The 25,574-nt window shown below is 40.7% G+C and overlaps 1 protein-coding gene across 1 annotated transcript in view; it reads right to left on the bottom strand.

The window, feature by feature from the left end:
• Positions 1-1,230: 1,230 nt before the first annotated feature.
• The window catches only part of rxfp1 (relaxin family peptide receptor 1), a 174,587-nt gene continuing 150,243 nt past the window's right edge, over positions 1,231-25,574 (bottom strand). Inside the window, exons 15-18 of the mRNA XM_015950931.3 lie at positions 21,947-22,176; positions 14,528-14,938; positions 14,134-14,352; positions 1,231-8,661 (exon numbers count right to left, since the gene is read on the bottom strand). Of these exons, the coding sequence (XP_015806417.1) occupies positions 8,237-8,661; positions 14,134-14,352; positions 14,528-14,938; positions 21,947-22,176 (1,285 nt within the window). The 3' untranslated portion in view covers positions 1,231-8,236. The remainder of the gene's footprint in view (positions 8,662-14,133; positions 14,353-14,527; positions 14,939-21,946; positions 22,177-25,574) is intronic.

The following is a 25,574-nucleotide window of genomic DNA, read 5'->3' on the forward strand; positions in this document are numbered from 1 at the left end:
CTCATTTAACCGTAAATGCATGTTTTTGGTCTGCGAGAGGAAACTTGAGTATCTGGAGAAAAGCCCACACATACATGGAATGCACAACTCTGAGCAGAAATGCTGCAGACAGGATTTGAACCTGCAGCCTTCTCACTGAGAGGAAATAATGCACCACCATAGCCAAATCTTTAGTTATGGGATCGATTTCTTTACTATTTAGGTATATTTTGCAAATAAAATAATTAACTGATTTTGGCTTCTTTGGTTGATATTTTAACATTATTTCAGAAACACTTTGTTTATTTCTTTACTTTATGAGCATATGATTAAAACTCTTACCACTGAATCAAGCAATAATAATATGAGATGCTGAACTGGGTCATCTACAGATGATTCCCACTGCTAATTTCTGCTGTGAATAATAAATACAATAGTTTTAATGTTTATAGAATAGTGTTAACATACAGTAAATCGATATAACATTGTTGAGATTGGAGTTGTTTATGTCAGCAGTAACCTGTTAGTCATGGCCTTCCTGTAGATTGTTTATTCCGTCAGAACTAATCAGAATTCAAAAACATATTTTTCTTTTCTAAAGACTTGCAAAAACAAATTCATCCCAAACTGGCAAAGGGGTTGCTTTGGTTCTTTCAGAGTGATGTTAGCCGATTATTTTTAATTCAGACACATAATATAGAGTTGGAAGATAAACTGGGGCCATCTGTCCAAAATATATGTAGTTAGAGCTGAAAATTGACTTTTGGGGTGTTTCAAACAAATCCACTAAGCAATGTGTCGTAAAACATGATCTACTCAAAAGCCTGAAGGCCTTTCCCATAGGAAAAGGTGCCTCAGCTGAGGAAAAGTAAAGCAGTGCTTGTAACTTTTAAAAACACCTAATATTAAAGTTGACATGTTACCTGAAAATAAACATTTATCTTCTCAATGTAATCTTTACATGGAGGTGCCATTTCATTTCAATTTCAATTTTAATTCAAGTTTATTTATATAGTTTCAAATCACGACAAGAGTCGTCTCAAGGCACTTCACATAATAAACATTCCAATACAGGTCAGTTCATTAAGCCATTTCATACCCAATTAATTAGATTTTTGTTTGACTAGTTCAGTTCTCCATTATACAGTATCTCCTTCCTTCTGACATCTATGAACTGCTGTTTCAGGTTCAGAATCTAATTTATCAGGTAAACTTTCAAAACAGAATGTGAGGCAGCCAATCTGACACACGCATGTTTTAAATAGAATTTTATTGTTCATTTAAAATAGAAACAGATACATTTGGGGCAACAGTGGCAGAGGAGTAAAGTGCCTGTCTCATAATCGGAGGGTTGTAGGACTGAGTCCTGCTGTAGCAGTCGTGTCCCTGGGTAGACACCTAACCCTCCTTGCCTGCCGGTGGTCGGAGGGACCGATGACGCCTGCGTTTGAAAACCTCGCTTCTGTCAGTGTGTCCCAGGGCAGCTGTGGCTACGTTGTAGTGTATTACCACCAGGGTGTGATTGTGTGTGTGCATGGGTGAATGACTGATTGGCTGGGGGGGTGGGGGGGGGGGTGGTTGGAACCCTAGAAGGCTCTATGTCACATGCAGGCCATTTTTGAATAAGGACTGAAAAGATGAGTTCATGATTGTATTTTATTGTATAGTTCTGCTGACTGTACAAAGGTTTTTAATGTACATCACAGTGTAAAATAACGTATTGTGATGTCAGGGTTGGTAAAATGAATCTGACTCAGTTCATCCACCCCCAGACCAGCTGGGAAATGTTACAAAAGACTTTAAAATTGCTGCCTGTTTCTACAACTGACTGGGAAAGTCAAGAGTTCACACCTGTCCAAAGTAAAAACAGTACAAAACACACCAAGTCTTTCAAATATTTTACATTCAACGTAGAGCTTCCTGTGACTGCAGGCAGCAGAGAACATCGCTTTTCATAGACGAACAAACAACAGAGAACAAAACTGGTTGCATTGTATCACCCTCAACAGAATGAACCTCAAAATGTAACGTTGACATAAAAGTAGTTCATATTCCTGCAAGTAGAACAAATGTATTCACAAATATGGTGTTCCTAAAAGGGGGCAAAGAACAGAGCTGATTTACGCACTTCAGTTTTTCAAAAGTGCTTCTTCGTGGCTGATTGCACAATAATGCAACATACATTTAATTGCCAAATTCATAATCAGTTTCTTTTACAGAATAAACAATTGCCAGATATCTGATGGCTAAAAGCATACAGCTGCATATTCAAAATGCTTCTGTGTGGCAGAATACCTCACTCAGATCACACACAAGAAAGACTCCACAGTAAAACAAAACACACACACACACACAAACAATGTGGCTATGAACAGTACAAAATGTTTTAACCCTCTCAGGCTCAAAATATATTTTGATAAAAGGACAAACAACAAAGTCCTTCAGGAGTACTTCTGAGTTAAACAATGCTCATGAAACACGTATGTGGAGTAACCAGGCAGGTAGGTTTTAACATTGCAAACCTGCCTCCAGAGGGTTAAATATAAAAATGTGACAAAAATGTCACAACAATTGACAGACCAGAAATAGCTGCAACACACTCATTTTAAATGAAGTCTCATGAACACGAAACAGCTTCAACGGAACACAGGTGCAAGCAGATCTCTTATAAAACAACCTGGAAAAAAGCAGCTGTTGGATTAAAATTACATAAAGAGATTTTCTGTTTCTTTTTTAAAGGCCAGAAATAACATTTTTAGAATACATGCCATCAAGCGGCTGCTCAGTGATATTCAGAGCAGCTTCTGCATGCCTGCCTCTTACAGATATGTGTGACAATAAATAGCTGCATTTAAAGACAAGCTGTTGTTGCCTCTTGGAACCCCAAACCCCATCAACTACTGTTGCATTCATATACTTGGACCACTTGCTGGCACAGAAGGTTACATGTCATTTTATTCTCACCTTGGCAGAGGTATGTTGTTGGTACCATTTGGTTGATTGTTTTGCAAGGCATTACCAACATACTCTGGTCAAATTGCTTCTGGATAGATGAGCAACAACACGTAGCAACCTGTGTGTGTGTGTGTGTGTGTGCGTGTGCGTGTGTGTGTGTTGGAGGTATGATTCGTCAGATTTATTTGGTTCTATATGTGCCACATGCATAATGTGAAGATGAAGTTAAAATTCACGAGAGCTGTTAAAGATGTGCAACTCTACAAGTGAATTTGAATTCAAATCAGCTTCATTAAAATTTTATGTCAAACTACTTAACTCTTATGGTGGTAAATGATTTAAATGTTGTGTGTTGACATTTTGCAACTACAGCATTAATGTGCTTCTATAAGCAGAGTAATAAAACTGATTTATTTGGGCTACTTCTCACCATGAGGGGAACGGGAACCCTTATGTTGTTTTTGAAAAATCAGCTGAATCCAGCCCTTATATTTTTCTGTTTTAAAATGTAAAGTGCAATCTCAAAAACATACTCAGCATAGCCAAGACATACATCTGGGTGGGACGTTCTTTGTTTAAATAAAATATTCCCATCAGGCAGATTTTATGAGGTTACAACATTAAATCACTCAAAGTATCTCTGACATCAGCCCTCCTCATTCTCAGTAAGATCTCAACACTAATTGTGTGGCATGGACCTTTTCTGCCATCATCTGAGATATAGTGTGGCTACAAAAAAAAAAAAAAAAATATATATATATATATATATATATATATATATATATATAAAACACAAAATTCAGTGTGATATTTATTGCATGCAGGGCATGATAGTCTTTACTTGACAGTGACTGAAATGGAGCTGCTATGACTGCAGCTCTGCAGGGATTTGCGAAAATTGACTGAAAACCCAAGTTCCATCATTCGTCTGCTGTTGACCTTTAAGTTGAGTACGGGAAGCAAGACATATTGTAGCAAAGGAATTCTCACCAAATTGAAGCAATTTCCCATCCCTGCACATAGCAGTAAAGCCTAAGACTGAATGCACTCAGAGGCAATATAAACAAAATGAAAGTGTATGAGAATACATTGAAACCTGCAGTGATACCAGCCTGCATGCAGACCTACACCAACTTCACTGCTGTAAAGGTACACCAGTTCTAGCCTACAAACAAATATCAATATCAGACAAAAGTAATCTGATAAAACGTAAAATGTAGTTTTAACATGATTTCATTTAAAGTGACGTGTGTATTTTTCCTGGCGATTGGGGGCAGCACATACCAAAATCATTGCCAGCAAGAGGTATTTTAGAGTTTGAATGAGATCTTACCAACAACAGATGGCCATTAGGGTAAAAAATCCATGGGAGCACAATTTCTGAACGAGTACTCTGTCAGATTGTTCAGCCTCCAGCAAAATGAGAAACACATCAGACTCCCTTTCATCACTGGCAAGGAGTAAACAGGTAAATGTGTAAAACGATAACATTAATGAATGGTGAAAGATTTGTAACTGCTTGTTACAAATCAGTAAAAGCATTTTGTCCTCACAAGCTCACATAGAAGGAAACATCACATCTAATATGGCGTTGCCCAGACACTTATGTACTTTAGATCCGACTTTTATGATTATATGTTAAAAGGCCAACAATATTTTTCAACAATGAGGAAAAAAAGACAAAATATCCTAATCAGCCTGACCTTTGTGGAGAAATATTTCTTAATTTAAAATGACAGTGTGTATTTTCACTGCCGATAGGGAGCAGTAGATGCCTAAATCATTGCAAGCAAGCAGTATTTTTGTGTTCAAGTAAGATCTTACCAACGGATGACCATTAGGGTCAAAAATCCCTGGCAGTGCAACCTCCAGCAAAATAACAAGACCATCAGATTTCCTTTCACCGCTTGCAATGAGTGAAGAGGTAAATGTGTAAAAGAACAATATTTATTAATGCCGAAAGTTTTGTAACAGTTTGTTACAAATCAGTTAACGCATTCTGTCCTCACGGGCTTCCGTAAAAGAAAACATGGAATCCAATATGGCGTCGCCCACAGACTTAGACCCCCTCCCATGTATTTTAGACCCCATTTATTATGGTTATATGTTATTAAACTGCCAACATTTTTCAACAACTGGTTATCTTTTAATTAATTTACAACAACATTTCAATGAATATTTCCTGAGATTAATGGTAAAAACTACACACAGTCACTTTGATGAACCATAACTGCAACCACATTTTTTGATGGCTGAAATTATTCCGATTGTCACACCCACACCTGACAGCAGTCAGAGCTGTACAAGAGAATTTAGACCAACAGATCTCAAAAAGCAAAATACAGTGCCTTGTTCTAAGAAAATCTAGGACGATTATAAAATATGCCTAAAATGACAGTTTCATATAATTATAAATACCTGTTAACCCAAAATGTGTTGAGAGGGCCTATAAAACCCCCAATCATTAATATATACATTAAAAATTTGCCATAGAGCTAATTTGACACCAATTATGACTGCCAGATTCCTTTAGCTCACTGTATTCCCCTGGGATGCCGGGCTCATTTACTGATGTTTAATGGGAATGTCCTCTGGGTTAAAATACTTTGTTATATTACCACTTTGAATTGTGTCCCTCTCCCCTTGGATACCATTGCTTATTTACTAAATGATGACTCACAGCTATCTCACACACAGAAAACCCTTTGAGTCTGGTTTGCAGGATTGACTGCAATGAAGACAATCAGCGCTCAAAGTTGGAACTTGCTAAACAACTTGTCTTTTGTGCACTGACTTTGAATATTTATATGGACATTGCTTATATGGAGCTATCTTCAGCAAGGATCAATCATTCAACTTCAGATTCCACAGCAATAGATTTGATAGGTTACCTTAAGAGACTACTGGCTGACTAGAGAGGGATGTATTGACTGGTGGACACGAGTGAAGTGGTGGGAAGGCCAGTTTTAGAGTTGATAATATGTCATAAACAGGAAGTTTGTTGTTGACATTTGGTAAGTTATAGTGTTGATGCAGCCGCTTAACAAAATTATGACAAAATAAAGAAAAGAAAATCTAGGACAACAAGAAAGATGGAAGTGGTTTGTGGTGGTGGTGTGTGCATAATTGCTTGTCCTGTGTGTCTCTGTGTTGCCCTGCGATGGACTGGCTCTCTGTCCAGGGTGTACCCCGCCTGATTGCCCATTAACAGCTGGAGATAGGCACCAGCCCCCCCCCCAATTCAGCACATCATAATTGTAATGTTACCTGCTCGGTGGAGATTGACAACTCCCAAGATCAAATAGAGAAGTGCAAATGTCTACACGCTCAGTAATCTCACATCTCAGTGCTGCAGCTGTTGTCAACAAAAGCTACATCACCAGAAACAGAAGCTACAGCTGGAAACTCCTTACTCGCTGCTCTGTTTAGGAAAAAATATAAAAAAAGTGAACAAGAGCAGAAGCATTTCTGTGAAGCCTTCAACCCACTAAACCTAAATCACGTTTTAAATATGGAAATAAACCTTACTAAAATGTTCTAATGAGCTCAGTGTTTTATCTCAATGCATTTTAAAAAACATTAGAATTTAGGGAATGATAAAACATTACTAAATTAAGTTAGAATTGTTTAATAAATCGACTCCTCCAATATTGCCAATTTAGAATAGTATCAGATCACCCTTAGATATTGGAAATATTTTCAGATTTAAAGGTACAATAACTAAGGATTTTACAGTGAAGTAATCACAAAACAGTCAATTGTCTCACCAGTGTAGGAAGGAAGTTTACATTGAAACACATTTCCTTCTCAGCCAACTGGGGGTTGTCAGTTTTTCTCCCTTCAAAAAGCTAAAGAGGGATGTATTCTTTGTTTACTATCTGTGAGCCTGTGAGGTTGTCGAGTCTGTGGGAGCTAACACTGAAGCACCAGCATTTGTAAAGTATTTTGTAAATAACCTAAGCCAGTGACAGTAGTGATCCAGACATTTTTGTTACCTTAAGAAGCCACTGCATCTATTTGCTTTACTCTATATCTTGAAGGAGGCTTGAGGGTAAAGTTGCTAACGGTTAATTAGAAAAAAATAATCAGCTCTAAAATAATCAAGTAACTTTTTCAATTACCAACAACTCCATATTACAGCGAAATGTCCTTATACACATCCACTTATTGTGTATGTGTGTCATCTAGAATCTTCTGGTGCTTATTGTAGCTGGCAACAGCCATGGAAGTAGTAGAATGGGTGTGAGATACTTACTCTTGTTTGGAAAAAGAGCTGCACTAACCAAATTTGGCCAGAGTATGTCGTTTTTACTAAATTTTTACATAAAACTCCTTTAAACATATTTCAAAACCCAAGTGACTAGCATTCCAGTGTGTTTACCATAATACTTCTATTGATCCATACTTTCACTGCTGTTAATACTCTTGTAGCAGCTTTGATTTACTTGACATATTTTTGCAAAACCTGAACACAAAGAAAACACGCTGCATCAGCATTTTCTACAGAGGCCTAATCTAGGTTGTGGTTGCTGCCTGGACAAATGATGCAAAGAATTTGACTTCTAAAGGACTAAACAACATGATGGGTTGGACTTTTGAGCATACATAAAAAAGCAATGAAATCTGGGCACAAGTTAACTGCAAAAATCCTTGTTTTTTTAAAGGTGTAGTTCAGTGAAAAACCTTTTCTTTATGACTACTTCTGATTATAATTTGTCACTCTTGAGTTTTTCATGCAGACTGAATATGGAAATCGTCTCCTACACCTATCTGCTGCATTAAATTTTGAGAGAAAACAGACAGTGAAACTCAAGGATTTGAAAAGCCTGACAGATCTATGTTAATTAGCATTCATGGACTCACCGATCTCACGGCAGTTGTTTTAACGTCCAGAAACCAGCAGACAATGTCCTCACTAGTACAAGCTAACGTTAGCATTAGCAAGTTCACCACACAGAAAAACTCCTCCAGGCTTGTGATATTTGCGGAGATAAAACATCCACGTAGCAAGTCAGTGGTAGTCACGTTGCTGTCATCCAATCCAAGGCAAGATGTCCAAATACAGGAAATAAGACTTCAACACTTGTCTATGCTGAAAAAAGCAATTCTGAGCTTTTTGATGCCCTAAGTACGACCTATAAGGCATTCATTTCACAACTGCAAATGTACTGAATAACCGTGTCTCCCACACCTTTAAAGGACAAATATAAATCACAATACTGAATGAGCATGGAACATTTACCTGGTGGAAATGATGTGCACAGAAGTTACAACCAAAACATGTAGCTGTGCTCGTAGACACTTAGAGTAGATCGTTAGTTTGAGTCAATGTATGAATATGTGTGAGAGTGTGTGGGACTACTTTATTATGTGAGCAAACCGACAACACAGTGTGCTGTTTTAGCTGTTGTTTTGTACACGTGGTAATGTCATTATGTCCATCTTCTGTAGTCTCCACAGGGGTGAGCTTGGCCGCTGTGTCTGTCGCATCCACTGGAAGTCCCGGGGAGATGGCGTGACTGTTTTCCTGCAGGGGCCACATTTCTTGCCACGTGAGGGATGGATGATGTGGCGGATGGCCACTGAGAAGAGGCCTTTTCTGCCTGTAGTTAGCCCACACCTGCAGAATAGTTTCTTTGAAAGGTCGTGTAGTTAGAGTGTAGAGGATCGGGTTCAGGGCGCTGTTGATGGGGAGAATGAAAATGACGACCCAGGAACTGATGGTACCTGCCAGAGAAGAAAGTAGAGACAGATGATCAGAGAAAGGCAAAATAAGTGAAAAACTACATGATAGAAAATAATGAAAATATTTTTACAATTTTTTTACAGTGACAAGTGAAATTTCAATAATAAATTGTACTAGTTTCAAATCATGCTGAGTTGATCATTTACCTTCTGTTTAACAGTAATTTTATGGGTAAAAAGTACAAACACTAAGCAATGCTGAAAACTTTAATGAAGAAAAACAGAAGCTAATAATGCAGCAAAAATAATAATCCAAGTAAACCAAAAACTCAGTAGCAAACAGATTAGAGGTGGAGAAATTCAAAAAGTGTGATGTAGACAGAACTGGGGCCTCATTTAAAAACCTTGCTAACACATGAAACAGTGTCTGAAAACTATGTATAAATGCTTTCCCACGCAAACTTTTTGACTTATAAAGAAAAGCTTGATGTGCACAAATTTAGGCAAAATTTGGGCCTGGCCAAAGCATATTTTGGAGACGGGAAACCTGGGAGCGCAGCCAGGAAGATGGTGAAATCTTTCATTTAGAACACATTTTCAGACATGTAGACCAGGGCTATTCAATTCCTGTCCTGGAGGGCTGGTATCCACTACTACTACTACTAAACTTTATTTATATAGTGCCTTCACATGGCCCAAGGACCAAACAAAGCGCTGCACAGCAGAAATAAACAAAAAATAAAACCATGTAGCCAACAAAAACATGTAGATAAAATCTAAGTGGGGCAGCAAAAAGGTGCTAAACCATCCGTTAACGAGATTCTTCTTGGTTAAAAGCTAAAAAATAAAAGTGTGTTTTCAGCTGGCTCTTAAACTTGCCGAGTGTGGTGGCCTGTTTAACACATGCAGGTAGCTCATTCCAGAGCCTCGGCCCCAGCACCGAGAAAGCACGATCCCCTCGAGATTGTAGTCTGTGTTGAGGAACAACCAACAGTCCTTGCTGTGCTGACCGAAGGTTCCTTGCGGGAACATAAGGATGGATCAGATCTGAGAGATATCGTGGAGCCAGCTCATGTAAACATTTAAAAACAAACACCAGAACTTTAAAAAAAATTCTAAAAGAGACTGGAAGCCAGTGTAGGGATGCCAAGATGGGCGTACTGTGTTCAGATCTCCTGGTACCAGTCAGTAACCTAGCTGCCACATTTTGGACCTTCTGCAGCTTCGCTATGGAGGCCTGCTTGATGCCTGCATAAAGCGAGTTACAGTAGTCCAGTTTGGTGGTAATGAAGGTGTGGATGACAGTTTCCAGATGTTTACGTGAAAGAAACGGCTCAATCCTAGCTATTCTCCTGAGATGGAAATAGCAGGATCTGATTGTTCCATTGACCTGGCTGTCCAGTGTGAGCTCTACATCCAACTTCACCCCCAGGTTGGTGACCACAGCCTTCTCCAAAGGTGCTAATGAAGGAGAGTCAATCCCTTGGGCACATCCATGTTTGTTTTTCGGGCCGAACAGGATAGTCTCAGTTTTATTCTAGTTGAAGAACAATACATTCTGAGCCACCCATAATTTGACCTCCTCCAAGCAGTTCAAGAGTGGTTTGAAAGAACTTGAGTTATTACATGATACTGGTAAATAGATTTGACAGTCATCCGCATGCAGGTGAAACTTGACGTGCCGACGAAACAAGTCACCCAGCGGCAGCAGATAGAGGGAAAACAGGAGAGGTGCCAGGACTGATCCCTGAGGCACTCCACATTGCAAATCAGCAGTATCAGACGAACAGTCCCCCAGTCTTACACAAAAATTCCTCCCTGACAGGTAAGTTGTTTATATTTTTCTGTCAAGTTTTTCTTTATAAATCACAAGTTGTTCGTGGAAAGCCACTTATGCTTCAGACTCTGTTTTGCGCGTAAGCAAGCTTTATAAATGAGGCACCAGGTAAAGAAGGTACCAAGGGATTGAGGAATTGAGGAAAAAACGACAGACGGTCCAGAGAGTAAATGAAAAAGCTGAGAATACAGTTAAAAAATTCAAATCTGAAAAATATCAGTGGACCAAAGGTAAAAAATATCCAACGGCAAAACTAAAGTTCATCTACAAAGTCAAAAATGTAACAATGTAACACAAGCAAAGTATCCAGTATGTTTTAGTGGTTTCTCTGCTCCAACACACTTAATTCAGTGGTTGAATCACCTGTGCAGCAGCTCATCTGCAGACGCCTGTTAATCAGGGTCCGAAATTAAATTTTTTACTCACCGGCCAAGTTGGCCGGTAGATGATGAAAATCTACTGGCCAAGCATATTTTTTACCGGCCAAAATTCTAAATGATTTAGATCTACCTAAAGCATGTAATTCTATATTATGTTGATTCCAAACAGAGTGACAAAATAATTAAAACATCAATTAATAAGAAAAACAACTCTTCTGTCATTTTTACTATTTTAGTTATTTTTAGAGATGTTTTTATGAACTCTTTCATTGAAATCTAGTCAGACTCCTTGTTTTCTCTGTCCATGAAGTCTGGCCTCCTGCTTCTGACACCGTCTTTGTGCCAAAGCATTACAGCCTCATTTGGGTCATAGTCCTTGATCTCTGGAGAACACAGCTGCACCATGAGAATATCTGAAAGTATGTCAGGGCTAGGGTTGTCACGGTAACCGGTGTAGCAGTAAACCCCGGTAAAAAAGTTGAAAATAATAATAACCGTCTTGTTTAAAAAAAATATCTCGGTGGGTTACCGTGGCTGCGGTGTAGGCGCGGTGACCCTTACCAGCCACTGTATCATCTGCTGAAGTTGCCGGCGGCACATGCGCACTTTAGCACTCGGGACATTTATTATCCCTCAAAGAAGGAAGTATGGGCATTTTTTGGATATCTGAACAATGCCGAGGGACAGTTGATAGAAGACGGCTATCCTGTTTGCAGCACGAGCAGAAAAAGTGTCTGTGAAAGGCAGCAACGCTACGTGGCCATCATAATGTAGCCATTGTCTCACGACTCCGCCATCTCCAGTTCGCCACTTTTCACTAAATCTTCTGGTTGCCACTGGACCTGGTAGTTTTCCTTCCAGTTCGACGAGTTTTCCTTTGGAAGGCTGGCTGACTCCAGTTAAAAACCGCCACATTTCACCGCTAGTTTTAACACGAAGCTAACTGCTAACTTGATAAACTGATTGAATGGGATAGGTGGAAATGACGTTGGATGCGGCGCTCACGTTTCGCGTACGTTGCGTGCAGGCGGGAAGAGTATCAGAAACCCATGGAAGATGACTGATAAACATAACTAATTTGGTGCAAACATTTACTCGCTATGTGGCAGATAGAGCTCAAAAATTTACTCGCCAAATGCGAGCAATTTGCTCGCATTTGGTGAGTGTTAATTTCGGACCCTGCTGTTAATCATCTGCTGATTGAAATCAGGTGTGTTGAAGCAGGGTGAAACCAAAACATGCTGGAGACCGGCCCTCCAGGCCAGGAATTGAATGGCCCTGGTGTAGACACTCGTGCGTGCACACACACACACACACACACACACACACACACACACACACACACACACACACACACACACACACACACACACAAGCACGCACGCACGCACGCACACACAATACAAATAATCAGCTCTTCCCATCTCTGAACTGAGAATCAAAATTATATCTGTAATTAAAATAGTACATTCATATAAATAAGAATTAAAATTACTTATTGGTGCATTATTTGTGTAATTTGTGACAGTGTGTCCTGGGTTAGTCATATGATAAACTGTAATGGGCTCCACACACGGGAGGCGACAAACGACCGCGATCAGCGAAATTTGTCGCTGTCGCTTTTATTACCTGACACACGGGAGGCGATCCGCGGCAGCGGCCAGCGGCAAAGCCGTCTACGCGTTCTGTTCCATGGCGAAATCGAAACTTCCGTTGTTTTGTTTGGATGTGTCAGGTTGGAGGGAATTAAGGTTATTTAAGCGGTTCAGAGTTAATAAAGCGGTAGATATGATGTTTCACAAGGTGCTGCTACAGTTATGTGAAATCTTACTTCTGATTTTACTAAATAAAACAATAATAATCAACTTCTCCTCCATGTTTGCTCGGAGATGTACGGCGCATCCTGTCCGCTCATTGGTCAGTGAATGAAACCTCCGTTGATTGGTCCTCGCCCGAGCGACAGCGATGAAAAGTTGAAAATGTTTCAACTTTCTGGGATTGCGTCGCTGGGTCACCTGTGCACGACACGTGCACGAGTGCAAAATTTCACACGCACGTTTTTCGCGTTTCGCTTGGTAGGAGGGAGACCCGCAATTATCGCTTTGTCGCGCATGTCTCATTGAAAATGAATGGAGGAGAGGCGATGTCGCCTCCCGTGTGTCGAGCCCATAACTGCACTGCAGCAAGCCAGAGCCGAGCGCACCTGCTATGCTGTTCCTGCAGCAATGAACCAAAAGGTAAGCTGATCTTTGTTTGATTATGTTACTTGTGGAGATAAAACATCAACATTGCAATGCAAATAGAATCAGTGGTAGAGTTGTGTTGCTGTTAGCCAAGCAGAGGTAAGATGCTTAAATATCACTAAATAAGGCCCCAGATCCTGTTGTCTGAAGCTACTTTCTCCTCCATCTGACTTGTATATCCTAGAATGAGTATCTGAACTTTTATATGCCCGAGTACAACTTACAAGGCATTCATTCCTACTAGAGACCATGGCAAATGTACTGATTAAAAGAGTGAACCACACCTAGGATTTTAATAAGGATTCTAAGCACAGTTTATATTTTTCTGTCAAGTTTCTCTTTATAAATCACAAGTTGTGCGTGGAAAGTCACTTATGCTTCAGACTCTGTTTTGTGCGTAAGCAAGCTTTATAAATGAGGCACCAGGTAAAGAAGGTACCAAGTGATTGAGGAATTGAGGGAAAACAACGATAGATGGTCCAGAGAGTAAACTAAAAAGCTTAGAATACAGTTAAAAAAATTCTAATCAGAAAAATATCAGCAGACCAAAGATAAAAAATATCCAACGGCAAAACTAAAGTTCATCTACAAAGTCAAAAATTTAACACTGTAACACAAGCAAAGTTATTGTTGAAGATAAAAGCATGAAAAGTTCAGTTCTCAATGCAGTAAATGATGCGACTCATAACCTCTTGTCAAACTTAGGTGTTCTGCTCTGAAAAGCAGCATATTAGAATACATTCCCAGTAGTTAGTTGTGGTGACAGCACCAACTACGTCAGTAAATAGCACCGCCTTGTCAAAGCCGTCAGGATCTAGCATATTTCTTTAGTGACGCCCCTTAATAAAATCACCAAATCTAAATTAAACTCCAAAAACAGAATATTCTACATACAAAACCCATAACTTAAGATGGATGTTATGTTAGGTACAGACATAAAAGTTTTCTTTTTGATGATCATGGCTGTCTCAAACGTAATACTTATTGCTAATTTGATGTTAAAATAGGTGCCAATACTCTGTAGTATGTAATATTTTCATTTGATTTACTTTACCAGGAATCTCCACCTGCAGCAGTGACAGGATCTTGAGGATGAAAATGGGAATCCAGCAGAGGGAATCCGTGATGACGATGGAGAAGAACCGCTTGGCGATGGTGACCTCTTTCTTGATGTGGTTGCTGTACATTGTGGTCTGAGTTCCTGTTCTTTGGATGTTATAGAACATGCTTGCATAGGAGAAGACAATGATGAGGAACGCCACCAAGTTGAGTCCTATGAAAAGATTTTTAGTTAGTTTACAAACTATTTTAGTTGAATATATTTCAGATCTTATGTGCACATGTGTAAATAAATCTCTGCTGTTTATGGCATAATTGAGAGTGTATTTAGATTAAAGGACTGAGAAACACAAAAGTAAAATAGAGTATTCTTTGAAAAAAATCCTCACCAAGGAAAATAACAATGGAGTAAACATGAGCCCAAGGCGTCTCAGGCTGCTCAGAGTGCAAAGGGAAGCAGACTCCGTTTGTTCCATAGAAGTTGCGAAACAATCCCTTGCAGGCCAGTGGCAGAAAGGCAACTATAAAGCCGAACACCCAAATCCCAGTCAGGATGGAGACGGTTCGTCGCCAGCCAGGAGTTAGGTAGTGGAAGGGATACACAATGCAGATGTATTTCTCCAGAGTGAGATAGGTGAGAAGTAGGACAGAGACTTCGGTGGAAAGCATGGCCAAAGAGCCAATGACCTGACACTGACTGCTGTCCATCCAGGCCTGAGCGTGACGGTTGTACTCGCCACGAAATTTCAGGTCATATGCACCAATCATGAAAAGGTAAATACCCATCAGTCCATCTGCACCTGAGGAGAAGAACAACTCTATTTTAAACACAATTCACAGTTAAAGGTGACTTATTGTCTATATGGTTAATTCTGATATTCACTGAAAAAATATTGACAAAAACACTCGACTTTTCACGGCTAAAGTACGGTGATGAAGTACGACAATAATCATTTTTAACTGCTAACAGCTGGACAATGTGGTGTCTGAACTTGTGTGACTTTCCGGCGTTGTTTTCGTTCAAGAAACATAAAATATCGATGTAGAGGAACTTATTGAAATTAATATTGAGCCAATGTTACTCTGTTTGAAAATTGCTATCTGAGGATGATTTTAGAAACTACAATGTGTTGTTTTGTAAGGCTGAATCCTATATTTTCCTCTCAATTCTGATCAACTGACTAACGTGATTAGATCGGACATATACCTAGACTGCAAGACACTACATTTTTACTGAGTTACACAAGCACAACAAGTGAGATAAAACTTTGATTTTATATATATATATATAGTTTAGATATAAAAGTGCTAGGCCTATTATTATAGGAAATAGTTTACTGCTTAAGTAGGGGGTGAAATAATAAGTGAGTTACATTTACAAATGAATCACCTCATTCAGACTATCAAAGAAGTAGTGAAATGGGGTGGTGCATATTCTCTAGTCTGGGTTCTTTTTCACTTTGCATTGAATCGATTGTACCGTGATTAAAGAGGCAGCACTTAATCCTTCAGAGACAAGCTGTTTCTGCTTCCAGTCACCTGAACTAAAGCCTACCAGGCATTTAAGGGGTCACTCAAGGACAGTGAAAGCCAGTGTATTTCTAATCCATATAACAAAACAAATATTGATAAACTGTCAAACCTGGAGGTTATAACATGGATTATCAATTTCTGTAAGAGGTGTAGAGTCCAGACAGTTAACGTTAAAGTTCTGAAAAAGTTCACGAGCTCAATCTGTTTAATAATTATATATTTAGTGAATAAATGGAGCAGAATTGTAATGTCATGCTTTCAGACTCCAAACTGTGGCAAGCAGAAAGTGCTTTACAAGAAGAGAAAACAGATATAAGGACAAAGTTTAAGATAGAAATGCATTTTGTGCGAGGATTTGTACTCCTAGGAGCTGCTCACCGAGAAACAGCCCTGGGGTCTCATTTATCAAACATTGCGTGGAATCCTTACTAAAACCGTACTGAAGCTCAGCAAAAAAAAAAAAATGTACTCATGCCAAGTAGGTTTGTGCTCTATTAAACATGAAGTACGCACAGCTGCATGCAATCTCCGCTTCATAAATCAGAAACTATCTAGAAAGGTTCTCAGCTGCTTTTTAGTCACATCCCGTCCTCACCACTCCCACTTACTGCCATAAATAGTCAATGCAAAGTGCCTTGTGGACCTCATGCATATACATTAACCGGCTGTTGCAGCGCTCCACCAATGACATGGCGACCGTAGATCAAGGCAGATCAAGGAAGTGCAATTTCACACAAGCAGAAATTGAGGTACTTGTGGGTGAGGTGGAGAAATGAAAGGAAGTGCTTTTGTAAAACCAATAAGAGAAAATCCACGGAGTGGCACAGCGTTGCTGAAGCCATCAATGTTTTGAATTCTTCAGAGAGATCTGTGGCGTGTATATAAAAAAAAGATCCAACTGGGATTGGATCCCCAGACTCCCGGGTGAAAGGCACGCGCGCTAACCAGTCAGCCAAACGGAGATCTCCCCTGTACAAGTAGCCAGGGCGCATCATCAATTGGGTCACAGTGACAGGACACACACTGTCACAGACGCACGACATTCTGTCTCAATCTGTCCCCATGTCCGTATTCCGCGCTTCAGGCTGTGTGTGTGCGTGCGCGTGTGGGGGGTCTTGTTCTGTGTGAAAATGAAGAAGTACAAGTGATAATGCTGCAGGATTTCATAATTTTATCCTTCTCAGCAGCAGCACTGCAGGTGCTCTCCATGTCCAAAATGTGTGTAAGCCAGGTCCTTAGCAGTGTTGGGAGTAACGCCGTTTAAGTATAACGGCATTTCTAACGGCGTTCTTTTATAGGTAACGGAATAATCTAATTAATTACTTTTCCCGCCGTTGCAACGCCGTTACCGTTACTGGGGACGGAACGCTGTGCGTTACTATGTGCTTGTCGAACGTTGAGCAACAGTGTGAGGCTTTCCGACCGCCACACTTCAGCTGCAGCCAGGGAGAGAGAGGTGTTGGTAACGCACTTACAAACACGATAATGATTGGCCTGGTGGGCGGAGACCCTCACGGTCTCACTGCATTCTGTAGACACAACGGGAATAACTCCGTTTAAAATAACCGCGTTAATAAAAAATATTTCTTTCTGTAACAAGCAAACTAATTAATTACGTCTTCTTTTATCAAAACGTTGTTCCTGTTACTGGTAAGGAAATGCGTGCGTTAAGCAGTGCGGTGTGTTGAAGCTGTCATCAGCTGATCAGGAGCTAAAGAGGTAGATGTTTAAGAGCATCACGGCCCGCGAAGAACGAGGAAGACGTGATGTATATCTACGGCTGCAGACCCGCAGATTTGTTGCTGCAGCAGCGAATCTGCGGGTCTGCAGCCGTGCCCTTAGCGTGACAGCGGGACGTCCCGAAGGTCCGCTCACCTGTTCACCGCTCAGACGTCCTGATCTTCTGCCTTCCTAGATCATCCAGCTGTAACCTGTTTCTGATCATGTCTTTAGTCCCGCTGTAACACTGATGCATCAGTCTCAAACGTCATGGAGCTCAGGTGTTATTAGAACTACCTGTGTGTGTTTACCACCCAGCTTCAGCTCTTCTGTGTTTGGGTCTGACCCAAGTTAGTAAATGTAAGTCCTCCATCAGATCTGTGCCTCTTCTAGTGTCATTTTAAAGGATATTTATTTATTTATTTAACCGTTACTAGATTAGTTGCAACAGAAATGCTACTAAAAAGACACAATTATGTGAAGCTGTAAAAATTAGAATGCTGTGCAAAATTACATTTATTTCTGTAATTTAACTAGACTGAGAGACCATTTAAAGGCTCGGGAACCTTTACAGGTTTTTCTATTTGCAATTTTAAATTTTAGCTGATTGGGTTTTTGTTAAATATCACACAGTGACCTTTTAATAGTCTAGATTAGTTTAATGTTCCTATTAGTAGTTCCTCCTGTTAAGTGCTTATTTGTTTAAATTATTCAGGTTTATATAAAACATTTGGACATACATTTTATTATGTTCAGTCATTAGTCATTTATATTTTACTATTGTAGTAATTCTTGCATGCTTTAATGAAAAAGTAACTAAGTAGTTACTTTTGTTGGTAATTAGTTACTTTTATGATCTTGTAACTCAGTTAGTAACTGAGTTACTTTTTTGACAAAGTAATAAGTAACTATAACTAATTACTTTTTTAAAATAACGTTCCCAACACTGGTCCTTAGTCAACTCAAAGTTGTGCACATTTTTCCGCTAAGTTTTCTTTCATAAATCCCAAAGTTTGCATGGAAAGTTGCTTACACAGTTTTCCGACCTCATTTTGTGCGTAAGCAAAGTTGATAAATGAGGCCCCTGGTCTTACCACACATCACTTAATATTAGGTGTGGCGCAGAAAGGTCACATAAAAAGCCTACTGAGACTTCTACAAACCCGCTCCAGGCAGGGACCAAAACTTATTTTGGCTCCTCAGTGCAGCACCAAGTTTAGCTGTTGGTTGGATAGCAAGCTGTCAACAAATCAGTCCTAATAACTAATAACAAGGCACATACACACATTATCACAAACAACAATCAAGATTTCATCTGGCTAAAAGATTAAAGTACACCCACCTCTTTGATATCATGCAGAGTGTTGGCATTTTCTTTACAAAGATGCTGATTCATCTGATCCAAAGGACATTATCAGACTGCAAGCCTCTCAACATCACGCATTGTTTTAGTCTAAAGACAATTTTCTCTGTCCTTGGCTCAATGAAATCTTTTGAGGTCAGTATCAAAGCAGCTATTTAATTCACAACTTTTATTACTGCAATGCTTAGCTTTATTCCCTAGTGAATACTTGTATTTCTTCATATATGCAACGTCTGAGAGCCTTCTGGCCAGCCAGTCTGGAGAGGAAATCTGTAATAATACTTTTATCCTCAAACGGATAAATACTGGATTGTTAGGCTTTTGCAGAAAACTGGAATGTGGCCAAAATTCAAAACAAGATAAAAATGTGTGAAGACAACAAAAACTAAAACATAGTTAATACCGGAAATCAGTGACTGATGCACATCAGATAAACTAGTCTTTCCTGTTAACTATTATTTATATTCTAAAGAAATAACTCAACTTTGTGGAGGGTTGTACTTTGTTTATTATCTGAAATCTGTTTAATCCTTTTAATAACCACATTAGAGGCCTTTTGAAAACTGTCCTGTTTGATATAGACATGCATAATCCACCTGCAGCAAAAAAGTAAAGACCATTTAGCTTCTTTTAAATCTTTTAAGCTCCGTTTTTGTCTGATCTCACCAACAAAATGAACTATTTTAATAAATCTCCAGTGAGCAAACTTTTGGAGGTCAATGTGTTACACAAACTGGACTTAAACCCCAGAATGGGGGAATTAATCAAATCTGACATTCATACATTGCTGTTGAAGGGAAACATCATAACTGCTGTAAATAACCCCCTGACCTTGTATATTTTACCTTTTGATTGAAACTTTCGTCCCACATTTGTCCCACTTTCCAACAAGCAGAATGGTTCCCAGATGCCCGTGACTACTCTAACCAATGTCCAATTTTCCAACATGTTCAAAATTCACAAAAACTGTGAGAACCCAGAGAGAACCCTCATTGACATTGTGACACATTTTAGAAACATTTACTCATGAATACTGTTTGCAGTTTGTCACTAACAGTTGAAGCCTAGTGGGAACTTTTATTATCTTATAATCAAACTGATTTTCAGCCTCTCCTAATCTCCTCCGTTCAATCTGTCATTACTAATGTTTGTACTTTAATCTTAAACCAACTTACAACCACTCCATGAATCAACACTCCCTTACGCTCTTTACTTCTTTTCTGTTTGACCACCATGTTAGCTGTTTCCCCCAACTTTCCTGATGTAACTTCACCCCATCAGTAAGTTTGTTAACAAGGTCATGTAAAATTATGAAGCTGAAACTTGGTAGAAATCTGGAACATAAGATAAGAAAATACATTTTTAATGTGAATAGGGGCAGTTTTTTAAAACGTGAAATTCAGCCATAGCACTGCTCCCAGAGCTCATTTGAAATGTTTCACTGGTTCTAAATAAAAAATGAATGTACTGTGCAATTTTCAGTTAAAAATGGGATTTAAATAATTAATCAGTTAATTTTGTTGTAATTTATACAACTATTTGATGAAAACATGGTTATACTTAATTATCTGGGTTTATCTTAGTAAGCGTAAGATCCTGCCAAAACTGCAACATGTTGTGTTTTCAGCACAAAAGGTGATCAGATGCAACCTCTTAGCAATACACGACCTGTACTCCTCCAGGATTCTGAGACATGCAGGTTGGATAACAGCTGACCCATCTCACCCTGGTCATGGACTGTTTGATACCCTTCCTTCAGGAAGGAGGTTCAGGTCCTGACAGATTAGAACCTCAGGCCACAAAAACAGCTTATTCCCCAAAACTAATAGCCACATAGATCTGCACCAGTCACATATATCTCCATGCTTATAATTGATTGTTTTTCTTGCTATGTTTCCTATGTTGATTATTTCAGATGTATTCTAATCTCTATATTGCCTGACTTGTATGAATGTTTGCACCTCGTTACCGAAAAAAATTCCTAGTAGATGAGTCACTCACTCACCTATGGCAATACACCTGCTTCTGATTCTGTTTAACTTGCTTCCAACAACGTCTCCTTTGTTAAAGCATATGTTCCTCTCATTATTAGTAATTTCAACTGATTAAGTCACCCATGGCCTGATATTGGAAATATTTAACAATTTCCTTGGAATAATAGGAGGACCTCATAATTGTTTATGTAAGAAATGACTGTCTTGGTCAGTTCATCCAAGTCTGAACAAGTATCAATACACAAGTCCAAGTCTGCAGGAAAAAAAGCACTCCTGGTGTTTCTGGACAGAATCCATTGTCCAAAGAGGAACCAAGTGTCTCTCAGGTTTTGCTCCCTCTGGGACCAGGTTGTATGTTGGAACTAAAAACACCACATAATGATTAGACAAGTGATGCACTGATGAAAATGTGTGAGTGCCTTCTCAAGTTTGTAGAGGTTAAAATCATCTAATACAAAGATTTGTAATTTATGCACTGCATCCATGCCCCCAGTTGCATATTTAGCATTTGCTTTTGGGTGAATATAAACAAGAATGATAAATATCTGTGGAAACTCCCAAGGTATATAAAAAAGTGCAAAGAGACAGGAAGTAGGTCACTGTCAGGAGTGCACTTCATTTCTTTGACCACTACAGTGCTGCGCCATTGTTTATTAGTGACTGGTGACTTAGTCCTCACCCCAGTGATTTCACTGCCAAGACAAAGTGGATTTCCAAAATCGACTACTTCCCGTACTGTTTGTAAATCCTGCTTTTTAAGCCATGACTCTGTGTGTGCACTCAGGCAGGCATTTTTATTTTCCATGAGGAACTTGATGTTTGCCTGTAACAAATTTTTGAGAGACTGTGTATTGGTAAGGCAAACTGAGTGTTACCCAGACCGTTTCATAAGTTTTTTTGTTGCAGGATAAATTTCCTGTCAGATTGTGCACATAGTTCTCTCCAACGATGACGACTAAGTGCAACAGGGATGAAAAAGACCATCAGCAGATAGCTCACTAGAATGAACCAAGCCATAGCAACCAGCAGAATGATGTGCAACACTGCCAAATTCACGGTCACACAAGTTCTGTTGCTCTTGCTGGCATGTGCCACCTTGATTGGCATCTAATGATCTAAATCAAAAAACATTATAAATGCCTGTAGAGCACTAGGTTAAAGCCACAGTTTGTTTCAGTTGAAAATGCAATTGGACTTACAGCAGAGGGAGATAATGCACATGGCATGGAGTTTGTTCTCAGAGCGGATGTAGGAACGCATGCAGATGACAAAGATATTGCCAAAGCACGTTGTGGCAGAAACAACCCAGACAAACACTCTTAGCACGATGTTGGCCAGCAGGTCCTCAAATGAAGAGATGCCATCTGTGTTGGGCTTGCAGCTGCGCACATGAGGGGCATAACCACAGTACTGGAACTTCTTGAAATAGCTACAAAACAGATCAAAAACAGCAAAGTTAAGCAATGTTGTTGGTCCATCCATCCATCCATTTTCATCCGCTTATCCGGAGTCAGGTCACGGGGGCAGTAGCCTAAGGCGGGAGGCCCAGACATCCCTCTCCCCAGCCACTTGGGTCAGCTCCTCCGGGGGAATCCCAAGGCATTCCCTGGCCAGGTGAGAGACATAGTCCCTCCACCGTGTCCTGGGTCTACATTTAGGTCTCCTCCCGGTTGGACATGCCCGGAAAACCGAGAGGGTGCTCGCTGCCGAACGACAAAGGCGGAGCTGCACCATAATGTGGAGCTGCACCAGAGTCAGCCCCGCCCATTCAAGCAAACTCAGCCTAGCCCACTGATTTCTTCTTTTGTTTTTCAGCTTTATCGCAAACTAACCTGACCCACATGAATTACGGCTGTTACTAGTTTACAATTGTTAATGCTATGTTCTATGCTCCAATTAAAGAAGATAAATACAACTTGCTACATGACAAAGCCTGAATATATCCCAAAATGAAAAGGTTTCTTTTAGCAAATATCTGCCCACAGCTGCTCTAACAAAAGCGTGCTATAGAGCATTTAAGGCTTAATGTTGTGTAGGTTCTGGTAGTCCAGTGGCAAGATAGTCTGCCTTAAGTTTTGCTTTCACCTCAGCTGATACTGGTTCGACTCTCGGTGGGGTCGGCAGCAATATATTTAGCCAGCTGAAACATTTACTTTGTTTATATTTTAATTGTAATGTTTATTTTCAGCAAAATATTTATGTCTCTAAAAGTTGTTTGAATTTGGTCGTTCCTAAACAGCATTTTAGTTGAAACTCTGCTCACAAATGGACTCACACTGGCTAAATAAACGAAGAAATGAAAAAAAAAAAAACACATTAGTCATTATATTGTAAATGGTATACCAATAAATTGTTGTAAACATAGTACTGGCAAGTGTAGCTAGAAAAGAAGAAAAAGGGTTATAAACTACCTATATACTACCGCTACTGGGAGGCGAACCTGCGCAAAACTGCATGTCAACCTGCCTCCATAACCACTTCGCCACTACATCCAATAAATAGCAAGTGGCGTTACATGTAATTGTGTCATCCAGTGTGTCTTTGTCCATGGGATGTATGGTTTTTCCGGCGTTGTCTCAGTAGAAGTCATTTCAGAAATAATTTGTCAGAAAATTCACAGAATATCCAGATTTGAGAACCAAGACCAGACCCGCTTCAGGGGAGGAGACACTTTGCAAAGCAAGAATTTGGTCTAGTTCACTAGGCTAGCCAAAAATGGCTTTGGTGTGTTTCTTATGAGGAGATGACAATATAACATGGTAAAAAGTTCCAAAAGTTAGATTTTTAATTATATGGAACCTTTACAAAAACTGTTCAATTAACTTCTCAACTCCGTCCTCAATCTTGCATTTTAGATGACATTAGCTATAACACCCTCGTTGGTTCCAGAATGCTATCAAGTCTGACAGCTGGAAGGAATTGGACTGACTCTGATGGAATAGGCAGGGCTGACTCTGGTGCAGCTCCACCTTCTGGTGAAGCTCCGCCTTTGTGGTTCTGCAGCGAGCACCACTTGGGAAAACCTCACCAGGGAGGTGTCCAGGAGGCATCCTGACCAGTTGCCCGAGCCACCTCAACTGGCTCCTCTCGATGTGGAGGAGCAGCGGGTCTACTCCGAGCCCCTCACGAATGACCAAGCTTCTCACCTTATCTCTAAGGGAGAGCCCAGCCACTCTTTGGAGAAAACTCATTTCGGCCGCTTGTATCCGCGATCTCGTTCTTTCGGTCACTACGCAAAGTTCATGACCATAGGTAAGGGTAGGAACGTAGTTTGACTGGTAAATCGAGAGCTTCGCCTTCTGACTCAGCTCTCTCTTCACAACGACAGACCGGTACAATGCCCGCATCACTGCAGATGCAGCACCAATCCGCCTATCGATCTCATGCTCCAGTTTTCCCTCACTCGTGAACAAGACCCTGAGATACTTAAGCTCCTCCACTTGGGGCAGGACCTCATCCCTGACCCGGAGAAGGCATTCTACCCTTTTCCGAATCAAGACCATGGTCTCAGATTTAGAGGAGCTGATTCTCATCCCAGCTGCTTCACACTCGGCTGTGAATCGCTCCAGCGAAAGCTGAAGATCACGTTCTGATGAAGCCAACAGGACCACATCATCTGCAAAAAGCAGAGACCTGATCCTCAGGCCACCAAAACGGATGCCCTCCACACCTTGGCTGTGCCTAGAAATTCTGTCCATAAAGGTTATGAACAGAATCAGTGACAAAGGGCAGCCTTGGCGGAGTCCAATTCTCACTGGGAACGAGCCCGACTTACTGCCGGCAATGCGGACCAAGGTCTGACACCGGTCATGCAGGGACCTAACAGCCCATATCAGAGGGCATAGTACCCGATACTCCCGGAGTACCCCCACAGGGCCCCCCGAGGGACGTGGTCAAACGCCTTCTCTAAATCCACAAAACACATGTAGACTGGTTGGGCAAATTCCCACGTACCCTCCAGGATCCCCCTAAGGGTATAGAGCTGGTCCAGTGTTCCACGGCCAAGACGAAAACTACATTGCTCCTCCTGAATCTGAGGTTCAACAATCCGACAAACCCTCCTCTCCAGAACCCCTGAATAGACCTTACCAGGAAGGCTCAGGAGTGTGATCCCCCTGTAGCTGGAACACACCCTGGTCCCCCTTTTTAAATAAGGGGACCACCACCCAGGTCTGCCAGTCCAGTGGGACTGCCCCCGATGTCCACGCGATATTACAGAGCCGCGTCAGCCAACACAGCCCCACAACATCCAGAGCCTTAAGGAACTCCGGGCGGATCTCATCCACCCCCGGAGCCTTGCCACAGAGGAGCTTTTTAACCACCTCAGTGACCTTAGCACCAGAGATTTGAGAGGCCAACCCAAAGTCCCCAGACTCTGTTTCCTCACTGGAAGACGTGTCGGTGTGATTGAGGAGGTCTTCGAAGTATTCTGCCCACCGATCCACAACGTCCTGAGTAGAGGTCAGCAGCACACCATCCCCACTATAGATAATGTTGGTAGCACACTATTTTACCCCCCCTGAGGCGCCGGATGGCGGACCAGAATCTCCTCGAAGCCGTATGGAAGTCTTGCTCCCATGCCCGGGTTTTAGCCTTGGTGACCACCCGAGCCGCGTTCCGCTTGGACTGCCGGTACCAGTCAGCTGCCTCTGGAGTCCCACAGGCCAAAAAGACCTGATAGGACTCTTTCTTCAGCTTGACAGCATCCCTAACCGCCAGTGTCCACCAGCAGGTTCGGGGGTTGCCACCATGACAGGCACCGACGATCCTGCGACCACAGCTCCGGTCGGCCGCCTCAACAATGGAAGCATGGAACAGGGTCCATTC

This window comes from Nothobranchius furzeri, chromosome 1 (assembly GCF_043380555.1).
Source record: "Nothobranchius furzeri strain GRZ-AD chromosome 1, NfurGRZ-RIMD1, whole genome shotgun sequence".
Lineage (NCBI taxonomy): Eukaryota > Metazoa > Chordata > Actinopteri > Cyprinodontiformes > Nothobranchiidae > Nothobranchius > Nothobranchius furzeri.